Source organism: Fringilla coelebs (genome assembly GCF_963513975.1).
Source record: "Fringilla coelebs genome assembly, chromosome: 10".
In the NCBI taxonomy this organism is placed as follows: Eukaryota; Metazoa; Chordata; class Aves; order Passeriformes; family Fringillidae; genus Fringilla; species Fringilla coelebs.
This window is the reverse complement of record NC_140036.1, coordinates 8,331,786-8,346,539: the sequence shown is the minus strand read 5'-3', so window position 1 is coordinate 8,346,539 and position 14,754 is coordinate 8,331,786. Positions and strand designations below refer to the sequence as shown.

Genomic DNA, 14,754 nt, shown 5'->3' with positions numbered 1-14,754 from the left:
GGCTGTCCAAGAGTGGACATCTGGGAAGGGTGTCACAATGACTGCCCCACTGAGCAGAGATGTGCAGTGTGAGGTAAGCTTGTACGAGCTGCACAGACCCCTATCACTGGGCCCACGAGGGCTTTCCAATGGCAGCCCCATCAATAATCTCAACAGGTGGGAAGGCAACAGGCAAGGCTTTTTGGTGCAAGTGATAATCCAGTATGAAATATGCACTACAGTTACCCATCTGGAAACCCTACGGTTCCCCTCAGATGGAAGTGTAGATTTTAATTATCTCTGCATGACAGACGTGAAATGAGAATATAGCTCTTGCCATACGTTGCACCACTGACTCCAGTGCCCACGGAGAGTGAGAAAACTGCAGCTCACATTTCAAACCTCCCAGGGGATTAGGCAGCTTGGCATTTGCAGGATCTCTCTCTCCATGATGCCTACACAACTGTAAGCAGGCAGGCTCGCAGTGTGGGAAGCAATGTGTAAGGCAGATGGAAAGTATTAACCCCCCCTTGTTTATTGGTGTGTCATGCACGGGGATTAGGACGACAATGAGGCAGATTTGCATTGCAGCAGAGCACAGGCATATTTGCGTGCACTAAATATATTTCTCTACACAAGATTTTCTGACTCTTTGGGTGTCCCAATTCTCTTGTGAATTTAGCTGTCCTTTGAGTGTAAAGACTAGATTAAGCTGGGACTAAGGGCTTGAGCTGCAGTGGCATGTGTTGTGAGGCTTTTAGGGATCGCTTCTTTTTTATACCATTTGCTCATGCATTGGCAGCTAAATGCTCCAAAACCACGAGCTTTGTCCCAGGTAAGTACCATTACTTGCTAAAAGCAGAGGATGAGAATCGAGAGAAAGGTTAAAAAGCCTCTTCAGAGCCCCTGACCCCTCCAGTTAACTATGGTGCCAGCAGCCTTGCAATGAAATTCAAGCTCTGCTGTAGTGCTGAGCTCAGGATTAACTGTGATTCCTGATGAGTGGGACACTTCATATAAGTCTGGTGTATTTATTGCAAGGCTTTGTCTTTCATAGCTCCAAAGCAATTATCTGGTATTTACAGCCTGCTCATAGCTGGGCGCAGTACTCGAGGTAGTTATTACCCAGCTTCGTGCTGGAGCCAGCCACTGAGCACTGAAAGTTGCTCTTACCCTTTAGCCATGGGCTCTGGCAAAGGAAACCTTTACTGCTGGTGGGGACTTCTGAGCAGTATTTAAACATCTTTTGAACTTGGGTTTTCTTTTTAACAACAAACAAGAGTTCGAAGTGGGACTCATTGCCTTTTTTAACTACTGTTCCTCAATTATGGATTACTTTTGGCCTGCTCCTGCTCCCTGTTGAGTACTGGGTCATTGCTGGGGATCTGAACACAAGCAGAAAAGGCTGGGGAGCTGCTGACAGAGAGATCAGAGCTGGTTCAGTGAGCAGAGTGATTGCTGGGTTCCTTCCTGCTGCACACGTGCTTTGAGCTCTGGGTTTGTCCTTGCTGTGCTTTGGGGGTGATTTTGCAAAGAGCAGAACCTTGAGGCAGCCTGGCTGCAGCTCCCAGGCCCTGCTGCCTGCAGGTTACCCTTGCTATTGCACAAGGCTGTTTATGTAAAGGTGATGCCTGGGACTGTTTCCATCTCCAGGCTGGCACTGCGCTAGCTTGAAATTTAAATCAGCCTTCGTTTGGCAGGTGAGTATGGAATAGGCTGGGCAAAAGTGCTGCCAGGAGGCTGCCAGGGGATCATGGCCTGGCACAGGTGACACCTCTGACCGCCCAGTGACCTTGAAACCGAGCTGCTGTACCAGGGCGGGGTGGCAGCAGGTGACAGGGGGGTGGCAGCGGGCAGGTGGGAAGTCAGTGAGACAGCAGGGAAGCTCTGACCGGAGCAGGAAGCAAGAGAGGGCCTTGCTTTACTCATGGCTCAGCAAATGTGCAAGATCCCAGCCACTGCCCAGCCACACTTCCACCCTGTTCAGAGAGATACCTGTGTTTTCTAACTTCTCCTTGTAGCACAGTTGAGAAGGGTCAAAAGTGAAACTGAGACTGTTTTCTTCTATTCCCTAAATTACATCAACTCCATCCAGAAAAGCAAGTCATGAGCTTGCTTGTGATTTTGCATAGGAACTTGGACGGATTAGGAGTACCCATGACAAAGTTACTGCTGGAAAATTAAAGCAGGGAAATTCGGTGCTTGCTGCCTTGGCTCTCAATCCCTGCCAAAAGGTGCAATATCCATTTGACTTCTGTCAGAGTAGCTGGTTCTGCACTGGGGCACCAGCACACAGAGATGCCCTAGAGAGGAGAAAGCCTGGGTCAGCACCACGTGCCCAGAAAGTCATTTGCAAAGTAAGCTGGTCAGGAGAAGGCTATCATTGCACATGTTAAATTGGCTTCCAGTTAACTGTTTAGCCTATTAGAAGCAGATATTGAAGGTGAAGGAGATTCCAGCGCCCAAAAGTCCCCCAGCACTAATTACATGCAACTCACCCATTTACATCTGCAAATGTTTTAACAAATAGCCATTGGTAGACCAGTAATGTCTTTTTAAAATGTTTTTTAAAAAGCAGGATCCTTCTGGAGGAGCCAAAGCATGGAGCTAGACTGAGCAGGAGACAAGCAGGACAGCTTAGGAAGAGAAGTGGGTGCTTGCCCTTGGGAAGCTCTTTTAGCTGGGACTCATTGCCTTTACCTCAGCCATTTGCAAGTATCAATAGAGGATGCAAAACAAACAGACAGACAACAAACTCTGCAAAATAGGTTTATTTTAAAATTTGAACTAAACAGAGTTTGCATTTGTTGCATGAATCACATGCAGGTGAATACTATAAAAATACCTGTGCAGCATTTATATATAATTTATAAAATCTTCATAGCATAAAATATCTGTGAATCAGAACAGAAATTTTACACATAAAGCTGCATGAATGTCCCTGTCAAACTGTGCCTTTCTTGGGAGTAATTCCAATCCTCAGCTTAAACACTCATCTTGCTGCTTAGTTCTTTCCCAGTTTTGTAATATAGCCCCTCTGCAGAGCTCCAGTTGTGCACTGCACCTGTGTGTCATGCAGCTCTCTTAACACAAGGTGTTTAAAGGTATTTTAAACCTGATGGCAGAGCTTCTGTGGTGTATGGGAGGGAGTGAGGCTAAGGATGGAACCCCACGGCTGTGGTGGCCCATGTCCAGCGCTCACCCAGGGGCAGGTGTGAGTGGCCATGTGCCCTGCTGAAAGGCTCACTGGAGCTGTTTGCATGCACGTGTAAAAACCACACAACCTCATATAGAATAGTTTATCCACAGCCTGAGAAAATCTAAACATGGTTAAAATGGTTAAAATTTGCCTGCATTTCTTCTGGAGAATGGCAACCTGGGTTTAGAGTGGTGCAGCTCTTTCACGCGCATGCCTCGCACTCCTCAGACAACTCCCAGCTATTCCAGTTTTGGAACTGGGAATGTTTTTCCAGACAGTCAATGGATGGCAAAGCACCTCCTTTACATTCTTCAGGTTCATTTTTCTCGCAGCCAGGAAGACAAGTGGACATGGTTAGAAAGCTGGCTCTCACTGTACATTCTGCCAGGCAAGGCGTGGGGCCATGCTTGAAGCTCTGCAGCAATAGCACTGTACATTTTCCTAGCCAAGCAGACCACATTCACTGCTGTATTTCTCAACAGCTCATTGGTTCAACACCTGAAATATATTGTTTTAAATAAGTAGCCTGAGTTATAGGGATGCCCTTCCTATGGACATGCCTCCCTGCTATTTTACAAGTGTACACAAAGTGTTGCAGGATGCATGGAAGACCAACTGTGATGCTGTGCAGCAGCAGAAAATGATGGCATCTTATAGTTGTCACACACTGTAGTCACCAGAGTCACTGCTCAGCTCCTTCCACAACGCAGTTCATGGACTCTACTTGCCAGCCCTTCAGGACAGGAAGGACTTTTTCCTTTCCCCTAGCCAGGGGAACTAAACTGGAGTGAAACAGTTTGAACTCAAGCCTCAGTGCTGTGCTAATTAACTCTGCTCAGTTATTTGGAGGCAAAGGATCTTTTAGTGAAGGCTTTCTTATTAATATCCAAGGAAATTTGTTGCAAATCACATTAAACATTTTGTGTTAGCTTATTCTTCTCTTTTACATTTTGGGGTTTTCTTTTCTTTAGATTTAATAATGAGTAAAACCATCCACAAGAACCAGCCTTGTCTGGCCGTGCCATCAGAAGACACTATTAGCTCTGCCAATGATGGCATTTTGTTTTTGGCTGGTCACATCTCCCCCCACCCCACCAACCACTTTTTCCCTGATGCCCCAAACCTGAGCCCTGCCTTGGCTCGCTCCACTGCTTCAGGAGCAGTCCCAGCCAGGCAGGCAGAGGCACAGCCCTACTCCCCAGCAAGCCCAACCCCACAGCAAAGCAGTCCTTGCTACTGCTCTGGCAGAGATTTTGGCTGTGCGCTTGTCACATTTAGTTGCCTGGGAAAAGTGTGTCTAATTATGGGACAGTGGGGGCAGTGATTTCTAACCCAAAGTTATCTGTGCACAGCAATTCCCATGACTCCCCCAAGTCAGATTTTTTAGGCCAGTTGCTTTGTGTTTGTGCGGCAAGGGCATGGTTGTGGTGGGAGGTGGCTATAAGGGTGACTTCTCCCAGAAGGTGCCAGAAGCTTCCCCTGTATCCAACAGGACCAATCCCAGCTGGCTTTCAGACAGATCCACTGCTGGCCAAGGCTGAGCCCATCAATGACAGTTGCAGCACCTCTGGCACAGCAGAGTTAAGAATGGAGGAAAAACCTGCACAACTGTAGGCAGACAGAGGTGTGAAAATATGGGAAAGAAACAACTCTGCAGACACCAAGATCACAGAAGGAAGAGGAAGAAGTGCTCTGGGTGCCAGAGCAGAGACTCCCCTGCAGCACATGGTGAGGCAGCTGTGCCCCTGCAGCCCATGGAGGTCCGTGGGGAGCAGAGATCCACCTGCAATCAGTGGAGGACCCCCCCACTGAAGCAGAGTGATGCCCGAAGAAGGGTTTGGAGACCACCACTGAAATAGGCTCCTGGCAGGACTTTTGATCCCTCAGGGGACCCATGCTGGATGAAGTGCAGCGCATGGAAAAATTCACATTGGAGAAGTTTTTGGAGAGCTGTCTTGTGGGAGGGATCCCATGCCGGAGTGGGGGAGGAGTGTGAGGGGTTCTGCCCCTGAGGAGGAAGGAGCAGCAGCAGCCACATGTGATGAACTCACTGTAATCTGCATTCCCATCCCCCTGTGATGGTGGATAGGAGGAGCTAGAGACTTCAGGAGAGAAGTTGAGCCTAGAAAGAAGGGAGGGGTAGGTGGAAGGTGGTTGTAAATGTTTGGTTTTATTTATTATCCTACTCTGATTAGTTTGGTAATAAATTAAACTTATTTCCCCAAGTCGAGTCTGTTTTGTCTGTTTGCCTGCTGAGTGATATCTCCCTGCCCTTGTCTTGAGCCGTGATCCTCTCGTATTTTCATTCCCTGGAGAGAGGGGAGTGATAGAGCAGCTTTGGTGAGCCCCTGGCACGCAGCCAGAGCCAAACCCACCACACCAGTGCAGAAAGGCACAAAAAACACTTTTTGGTCAAGCCAGCAGCCTGGACTGTCCCGTGCCCGCAGCAGTGGTGCTGCAGGTGCTGCAGTGAGCAGCAGCTGCGCTCACATCAGCCCCAGCAGCTGGTGCAGCAGCGGCACAAGCACGGTGGCCGTGAAGCCAACGCAGGAGTACGTCACAAACTTGTAGGGCACCTCAACCTCCAGGCGTCTCCGGGCTTGCAGGTCACCCATGGGGAACTTGTAGTGATAGCCCAGCACGCCAAGGACCATGCTCTTCATGAGCCAGCGGGTCAGCAGCACAACCAAGATCCCTGTGAAGAACCTGGCCAGCACAAACACCATTGTACTGGTGGTCAGAGGAAGGCCAGGCTGAACTCTCGTGCCAGTGTGGGCAAAAGCAGCGTACTGGTTGTTTAACCAAAATCCCACTGTTGCTCCAGCTGCTGCTCCTAAGATCGTAGTGGTGTCTCCCCTGGTAGGGCTGTAATAGTCTAGTTTGGGGTAGTTGTAACATAAGACAAGAGGCACAACTATGGAAAACAATGGGCAGAAGGGGCTGGTTAACAGCAAGTGGTCTATTGTGTCCCACGCAGGATACAGGAGCACGAGCAGCACGGCCGAAATCAGTGCTCCTCCGATCACATCCTGTAAAGAAATCACATTTAAAAGCCTCTGTGAGACTGGAAGGTAAACCAGGTGTTTGGGTGATGATAAAAGACCAGTATCTGCACTGGTGGAGCCTAGCACTGGAGGAACACCCAGAATCCAGTGATGGCATTATCCACGTGCAGGGAAAACCTGAAGCACGGGCTAAACATAACATGCCAATCCACAAACCCTACCTCAGCTTATGCATATGCATGTGTCTGTGGACACACATCCTCCTCCTCCTCACCTGCTCTCATGTTTTGAGGGCATTCTCCACCTACCACCTCGGAAAAGGCACGTGCACAACTCCATCTCAGGGACAACGTTGCAGAGAGCTGCTTTCACACAAACCCTTTCCCTCCTGTAACCCTACAAGCAATTTCATCACATCAGTGTGATTATCCCTTGCTTGCTTTGCATAAAGGGGGAGAAGCTGTCCTTTGTCAGAGACAGGCTCCCATCCCAGAAACACAAGCTCCAGGGATGGAAAGTGCAGAGCTGTGGGACGTGGTGCGTGTGCCACGGTTTCTGCCAGCAGTGGGAGGGAGGCACCTCCAGGCAGGGATACAGCAAGGAGAAATTTGTTGCCCAAGTCTCTGAAATCTGGCTTTCAGTACACTGCCTGGAGCAAGCATACAGTTAAACCCTAATTTATTAACAGAGGCAAACAAGGTGTTTTGAGAACTTGATTGTTGTCAGCCACAAAGCTGAGACAGGAGGCAACAAAACAGGGCCCTAACAAAAGCCCTCTGTATGGGAGCAGCCAGGTAAAAATCAATAAAACAAGTTTCCCTGTGCCACCCTTCCAGTGCCACATAGAGGCAGCCACAAAAAGCTGTGCAAAAGCTGAAGTTAGCCACAGACAGAAATGTCCTCTTCTAAGATTGCATCTTCTTCATGAGTCATGACAGCTGACTACTACCATGCTTGGTCACAGTCTAAAAATTATTTATGTGAGCCTCACTTCGAGTTAGGCAGGAATGAGGGGACTTTTTCACAACAGAAATACTTAATGACATTCTGGTAAATGCATTACTCCTGTAGGGCTGAGCTTCAGCTGTTTACAACTTCCATTAGATTCACAGCACATTTGGTTTTAAACAACTCCTACAGCCACTTTGCATATCCCTAATACAAATTTCCATTTATTCCCTCATCCAAAACACGAGGCTAGCCATGGAAATACACAAACCTGATCATAGATACCTAGTATTGTAAAATACCATTATATTATATACTTTTACTTCACAGTAATTCATGTTTTGATGTAAATTCTTAGATGATACCTTTACACACAAAGCATGTTTTGGGCCCAACACTAAGTAACTGCCTCAATACAAAAGAGCTGGGGGCTGCTCCCAGAAATGATGTTCAGAAATCCTATCCCACTCTGTACATCAATTTCCCACACAGATGTTTGTCCACTCATGTTAAAAGAAAAAGTCCTCAATACCACTCTATGGGTGATCAAGGACCAAAACTCAAAAGCTGTTCACATGCTTTTCTGTTCCAATTAAAGAAATGTAACCAAACATTAACATTTCCTCACAAAAGCTTTGCTCAGATTTACCAGCTGACTCCAGCAGTTCCCAACCTAGTTGCAAACAGTCCCTATTTACAAACCTGATTAAAGTTTACTGAATATTGTTATCCTCCCATTCAGCCCCAGTACATTAACGTGGCTCTTGGAAGTTTCAAGCAGGACCCAGACAAACAGCTCTGACTAGTGGCCTTGTTCCCATGGTCTCCAAACTGGGTGCACAAAGCAACCCATGGGGCTGAGGGGAGAAGATACTTTTTGCACTGCTCGTAAGTAAAATAAAATGTGCATTTTTAAGAAGTAATGCTTATTTCATCATTACATTTGTAAATTTTGTGTGTTTTAGAATGCATGTATTAGTACAATGGCACATGTATACATGTATACAATTTGTAAGTGTGTGTATATATACCTACATATATATATATATAAGGCCAGTGGTTTATTCTGTTTTCCCCCACATCCACCAACATCTGGGCTTCTCATTTTGCAAACTCCTCACTAGAAGCTACTGGAGAGCTCAGGATATGCCTGGCTGTCTGTGCTGGTCCCTTCAGTCCTGGTGTGCATGGGCAAGTTTGATTTTTTGAACACCCAGAGGAGATGGGCAAGATCCAGACCAATGCCTACATTTAGCAATGCAGAATTAATGATGTCTCCCCTTGCCTGTTCAACTAAGGACAAGACGGGAAGAGGAGGGATGGCTCCGATTTCTGCGAGGACTCTGCAGACCCTCCCTGCTGCATCCCCCGGAGCAGGAGCTGTTTTTCCCGGGGGTGGAGCTGCTGTTAGCACGCCCAGGAAGCGCATTCCTGCCCGTCTGCCTGTGTAAACAGATTAGCCTCTCGCCAAACCCGCAATTATAAAGGAATTTTTAAATAAGGGCAGGCACGGATTTTGCTCAAGGTGCAGAACTACCTGCAGAATTTAAAACCTCCGGTTGCCCTGCCGGGATGCTGCAGCTGCCTCGGCACGGACGAGTCATCCCCAGGCTCCATCTACCTCCCCTAAAGCCCCTCTACTGCCATGCAGCTCAGCCCTGCTCCCACACGGCGCCAAACATCTGCCCTGCTTCCCTGGTATTGCCAATCCGAGCAGAAAGAACACTTTTCCTGTTCTGTCTGGTACAGGGTCACTTACTGCCTGAGTCCCCTTACCTTTCATTTACTGTGAGACACCACTCAGGCTCCTAAACTCCTCTCCTAAGGACTGTGCTACACAGTGTGTGAAGTACTGTGACTGTGTTGGGTGTTCATCTGCTTTAAAATATCTAAGAACATCTCAGGATTAATGGTAGTATGAAAAAACCTGAAATACAGCCCAGCAAAAGGGCAGGGGGGGGAGCTTCAGAACACACCCCCACCCCCCGGTCGGAGGTGTAATCAGAAATAAATGCATCAACACTAAATGGGTAAATCTCAGGGGGAAGAAACCCTTCAGGGTTTTTTGGTTATAAAAAGTGACCATGCTGGTCAGCACAGGACATTCTTGCTTGTAGCTCAGGGCAGTTGCGGTGCCAGTGAGGTTCTCCCCACATCAGCTGTGACTCTGGAAGGAATGGATTCAGCAGATGTGAGACAAGAAAACTTGGTCACTGCATTGAGGCAGGGACCAAAAATTGGGCCAGTGTTTTAAGATGGAAAGGAAAGTAATATTTTCTAAAATACAACTCTCTGGAGCCAAAAGGCAAATAACAACAATTACCAGTCATATCATCCCCAACTGCTTTTTGTTTCTCAAAAATAACCCCTAAAAACTTACAGATTCCCTGCTTCAAAGTGTGTCCAAATTTTTACTTTTTTTTTCTTTGCCTTTTCCAGGTAACTCTCTACTAGCTCCTCAGACTCCAGCATTTGAAACCTATAAAAAAAGAACCCTGCATTTCCCCTGCTTTTTCACACACACGGGACACTCTGATGTTGAGGTGGTGGACATGGGTGGTTGCAACTAAATTGCCTGTCAGCAGTCTGAGTGCATTGCTTGCCACCCCATTCCCTGGCTGGGTGATGCTCTCCTGGTAACAGCCCAGGCCAGCAGTGTTTGTTCCCTTTTCCCTGGGCATAGCAGTCATTCTGGCACAGCTGGAAGGAGGCAGATAGCTTCCATACCAGCTGACTGCCTCTCCAGGAGGTCTTTAATGGTAATATCTCTTCTAATGACATCACTGAGCTTTCTGATATCACTCCTCATTCAAAAGCAAGGCTGGCAGTGCTAAAATAAAAACAGATTTGTAGAGCTGAGACTACAGAAGATGAGATTCTGTACTGGAGCTGCAGGAAAGCACGATGCAACTCCCTTGTCACTCCTCCTCTGGATCCTCAAACAGTAACACCAAGTCCATGGATATTTGTTACCCATTCCTTTGATTCACTAAAATGCTAGGACCACTTTATTACATCCTTTCTGTTAAGGCCTCTGTTAAAAACCCAGAGGCTCTTTCAGGCTATGGCTTGGCACTGCTGTGCCTCAGCCTGGTGACATGACAGCTCGGGGCAGGAGCTGTCCCACCAAGGGTCCCAAACAGCTCTGAAGGGCACTTCTTCCCCAAAGAACCATCACTGCAGGTGGCACAGCAGAGCCAGTCCCTGTGGTGACAAGCTGCTGCAGAGAGAGGGGCTGTGTGTGGGAGCTGTGATCCCTGGGCCCTTCCCAGCTCCATCCCCACCATGACACACACAAAATAAAGACCCCAGCCAAACACGCTTGCCCTTTTGGAAGGCAGCATTGCTCACTCTTCAGCTAACAAGCTTTTTTTAAATTTTTATTTTACAGCCCTTTTCTATCATGTCAGAAGCACAAAGGACTTTTTCTTCTTTACCCTAAAATCCATCTAAATTTAGAGGGGTCGTTCATTATGATGGGCCAGCAAGAGAAGTATGCAAAGAATTTTTAGTGATTGACTTAAGGTCAGTAGCCCAGAAAGGGTGTCTGCAGCCTCGATGTAAGATATTGTTTTGATCCACTGGGCCTGAAAGGGAAGGTCAAGCTATATTTTATAGCTAATCTTAATCTCATGAGGGCTCCCTTTCTTACAGCCATCAAGTCTCATTACAAACATAATTATTACTTAGTAAAAAAGATTCAATTGTTTATGCATGTGCAACCAACAACTCATATCAAACTCCTGTGAGGAAACAGCCCAAAGTTTTTATTCATATTTGGGAAGCTAGACTGCCCCTGTGTCCACTATATATAACAGATTAATAAAATTTCATCTTGTCAGGAATGAACCAGCTATCACAGGCACACTGAAATTAGTTCCTCCTAAAGCAGCACTGATGTCTCTAAGCAACCGTGCCCATCAAGTCTGTCATATAAAATCACAGCTATTTTATAATTATTTTCAGACAAACTATTTGTGCATCTCAGTCCTTTGGGAAGCATTTCCTTCCAGCTTTAGAGGAGAAACCCGTCATTTTTGAGTGCCTGCCCGCTGACAGGAGCCCTGCTGCTGGGCAGGCCCTCCAGGGCAGCTCGCCGGCCACGCTTCTCCCCCGTGACTCACGGGGCTGCAATTCCGCCGGCACTCCCAGGCCGGACCGGCCCCGGCGATTTCTCGCTGCAAACAGCGATACTATTGCACAAAGGCCTTTGCTAAGGAGCAGCTCGGTTGCCCAAGCGCATTCCTCGCAATTAAATTTTCGAAATGGAGAGGTGAGGTGCCGGGCTGGGCTCACCCGGCTCGGCCCAGGCCCAGGCGCAGGCCCGGGCTGTAATCACCCCGGGCTGTGACTCCAGTTGCGATAGCCCGAGGCTTCCTCGCGGCTCCCCTCAGTGCACAGCCCCAAACTTGGCGGCACAACCCGTCTGCCTCCGTGCCGGCATGGCCACCACCTCGGGGAGCTGCAGGGAAGCAGAGCTGGAGGCACATCCTTACCAGGACCGTGTGCATCCCCGTGTAGAGCCTGCTGAGACACACCAACATCGAGAACACGAACGCTGCTGCGAGGCCGAGCTCAAATGGATACTGTGAAAAGGGGAAAAAGATTAATTAAATACTCATTAAACCAAGCAGCTGGGCTGACATAAGGGCCTTGTGCTGGGAAGGGGCTCCTGAGCTGTGCTTTCCCCAAGAGATGAATGTGACCTGAGACAAGGCCCCCCTTAACCAACACTCAGCCCTGCTGGAAGGTCATTTCATCACATGTGGTACCTTCTTCTTCAAGATCTGGTCTCACTCCGGAGACATCTGGGTATAGATGGTATTTGAAGAATTGTTCCCTACAATATCTATCTGCAAAACCCACATTAGTGTTAAAGAGCTTAAGGAAAAAGGCACGGCATGTCGTACAACCGTGGCTGAGGTAGCGCTGCAGTCTCAGCTCAGCCAAGGGCACTGTGACAGCTGCAGAGTGTGACCAGCAGTCCTCGAGCAGTGGGCTGAGTGGGGAGAATCAATGTCTGGGCTGAAACCACAATCCAGCTATTAAAGCAGTCAAGACCACTCTTCCCCATGACACTTAAAGGTTTAATTATCATCTTATGAAGTTGGTTTTGCCTAATACCCTCTCTGAGTAGCCTAAAAACCTGGAAAAAACCATTTAAATACATCAACATTTAAAAACTTAAAAAAGCCACATTTGCTAAAGAATAAGGTTAACATATTAGCCCTTAATCCACTCATTCAAACCCTGAAACTGAGTGGGCTGCTGGGCTCCTGGCAGTCCATAAGGGAGATTTTTCTGTAAGGAGTAAAACAACTCAAAACATAAATAAATGCAATTAATTCATCCAATTTGACACAAAGTCTCTGTCTTCCGCCTGAGGCTCATGACTGGCCAGGGTGGCCACAGGTCAGCACAAAAATGCCTCTGTGGAAATTCTAAGCATAACAGCTCTCTTCTGACCATTTCCCCTGGCATATTCCAGCCTGCTGAATAAAGAGCTCAGACCCAGCTGTAGATGTCACTCCCAGTTCATAAAACACTATTTTTCCTCATTTCTCTAAGCCTTTGGAGCATTTGCACCCACTTGACTCCTCCCTCAGCAGGCAGCCTTCGAGCTAGTCCAGATCAGTAATTGATGATTAGGGCATCTTGAGAAGATAGCAGCATAATGTACTGAGAGATTTTCCCATCTTAATAGAGGCAATTAAACCATTTAATTATTTGACAGCAGTTTTATCGTTTCATGGCAGTTTCCAAGAAGCACAAGACAGCCTGTGAAGAGCTGCATGTCCCTGTGGTCACTTGGGGATTGAGGAGAAGGTGATGCTGACCAGGTCATCTTGGCAGCTCTGACACATGGGATGGATCTGGCTTCCAAATATATCACAATATATATGACAAATATTCCCTCTTATGGCTCCTTGTCCCCATGCCACTGTCAGGATGCTCTGACCAGTTACCACACATGGTTTACCCCTTGAGAGGACTGAGAAACATTCTTAAATACAATGCAGCCAGGAATTTATTATTGCTGGAGTACAGGAAACACAGGCTTGTATTCATTAAAGAGAATGAAAATAATCATCATAGAGAAATGAGTTTCCAGGAAATAAACATTTTAGGAAGATGATGAGGAAAAATGATGAGACTTCCCCAAGCAGCCTGCAGCTCCTACAGTGCAGTGAAGTTGCTGTTACTCCTCTGACAAGCAGGCTTCCCAATCATGTTGTGTGCTGTTAGTCTCACACAGGTTGGAGCTAGGGGATTTCCAGGAATGCTTTTCCTTTCATACAGTAACCATGTCACACAGAGCTCCTATGGTTTCCCTGGGAGCCAGCATGTCCCAGTGTGCAGCACTGACTTGGTGGGCATGGGGTGAGCACAAATGCTGGCTGCCAGGCACCTTCCCTGCATGGTCACCCCACGTCCAAAACACAGTGACCTCTACCAAACTACAGCAGGGCAGTGCAGCCTGCCAGCAGCTCTGAGAGGAGTCCATGCATAAAAAAGGACATTTCCACTAAATTTCTTTTTGTATCTATTATTGACCAGCTACAGGTAAGCGCAGAAGAATACACATGTGTGAAAATAAATACAGAACTCCTCTGGAAGTAGCAACATCTTTGGATTTGCAAGCTTTATGTGGCTTGCTGGAAGCAGACACAGGCTTTTCTTTTCTTAATGTATTTTCATTTTTTCCTTCTGTTTTCTTTTTGTACCCCTACCTTGTACTGGTTCATGGTTGCAATGAAAAAGGAGAAGGAGATGGCTGTAGCTGCCATGGCGTGGGTGGATGGCATCCCATACTCTGCATTCGTCCTCATCTCCAGCTTCACGACAGGTGGTGACAGGGGCCGAGGCCACTTCAGGATGTCCTTGGAGACCTGGCCTATGTACATCACTATCTGGGGACAGGAAAGGCCACAGGCTGTCAGTCAGCACAGTCAGTCCCCATGCAGCCCACCCAAGAACCACCTGTATTTCTGTGCTTTTTCCTGCAGAATCCAGCCCTCCAAGCAGAGAATTTATCTCCTGAATTATTAAAGGGGTTTCCATTAGCTCAGCCAGCAAAGGAAGTGGCGGTTTTGCTGCACTCTGTGGTAACCTGAGCAGAAGTGGGACCAAAAGAAGGGTTAGCTGATGAGCTTCAGCAGTACAGGACAGTGTGAGACAGACAGCTAGCTCCCACCCCATGCCAGAGAAGTTTAAGTTTTCTCCCTATCCCTTACAACCGCTCTCCTGCAAAGAAAGCAGCCATGAGAGAAACTTTTCCACCCCATCTTCTAATCACAGCTGTGTCCAGCAGCAGCTCCCACTCACCCAGAGCTGCAGGAGCCCTGCTGGGACACACCACCTGTGTGGTTATTAAATGACAGCCTCGGCATCCTCGCAGAGGCAGCAGAGGGAAAACTGGACAAGCAACATGAGCTACCAGTTCTCCTGCCTAACTCCCCAGTGAAAGGCTTCTATTCCCTGCTTGGGACACCAGAGATGTAAGCAAGGGCTGCATTAATTCACTCCAGAGCACAGCCATACAGTACTTTTAGGGGAAATGTTGCATTCTCAGGTCAGCAAGGGAAGCAGAGGCACAGGGCAATGCTATCCAGTATCCTGAGA

General features: G+C 47.6%; 1 protein-coding gene across 1 annotated transcript in view; it reads right to left on the bottom strand.

Annotated features, from left to right (window-relative positions):
* Positions 1-5,664: 5,664 nt before the first annotated feature.
* SGPP2 (sphingosine-1-phosphate phosphatase 2) overlaps positions 5,665-14,754 on the bottom strand; it is a gene marked incomplete at both ends in the record, with an annotated part of 31,856 nt that continues 22,766 nt past the window's right edge. The window contains 3 exons of the mRNA XM_084212467.1: positions 5,665-6,207; positions 11,628-11,717; positions 13,863-14,042. Coding sequence (XP_084068593.1) covers positions 5,665-6,207; positions 11,628-11,717; positions 13,863-14,042 — 813 coding nt within the window. The remainder of the gene's footprint in view (positions 6,208-11,627; positions 11,718-13,862; positions 14,043-14,754) is intronic.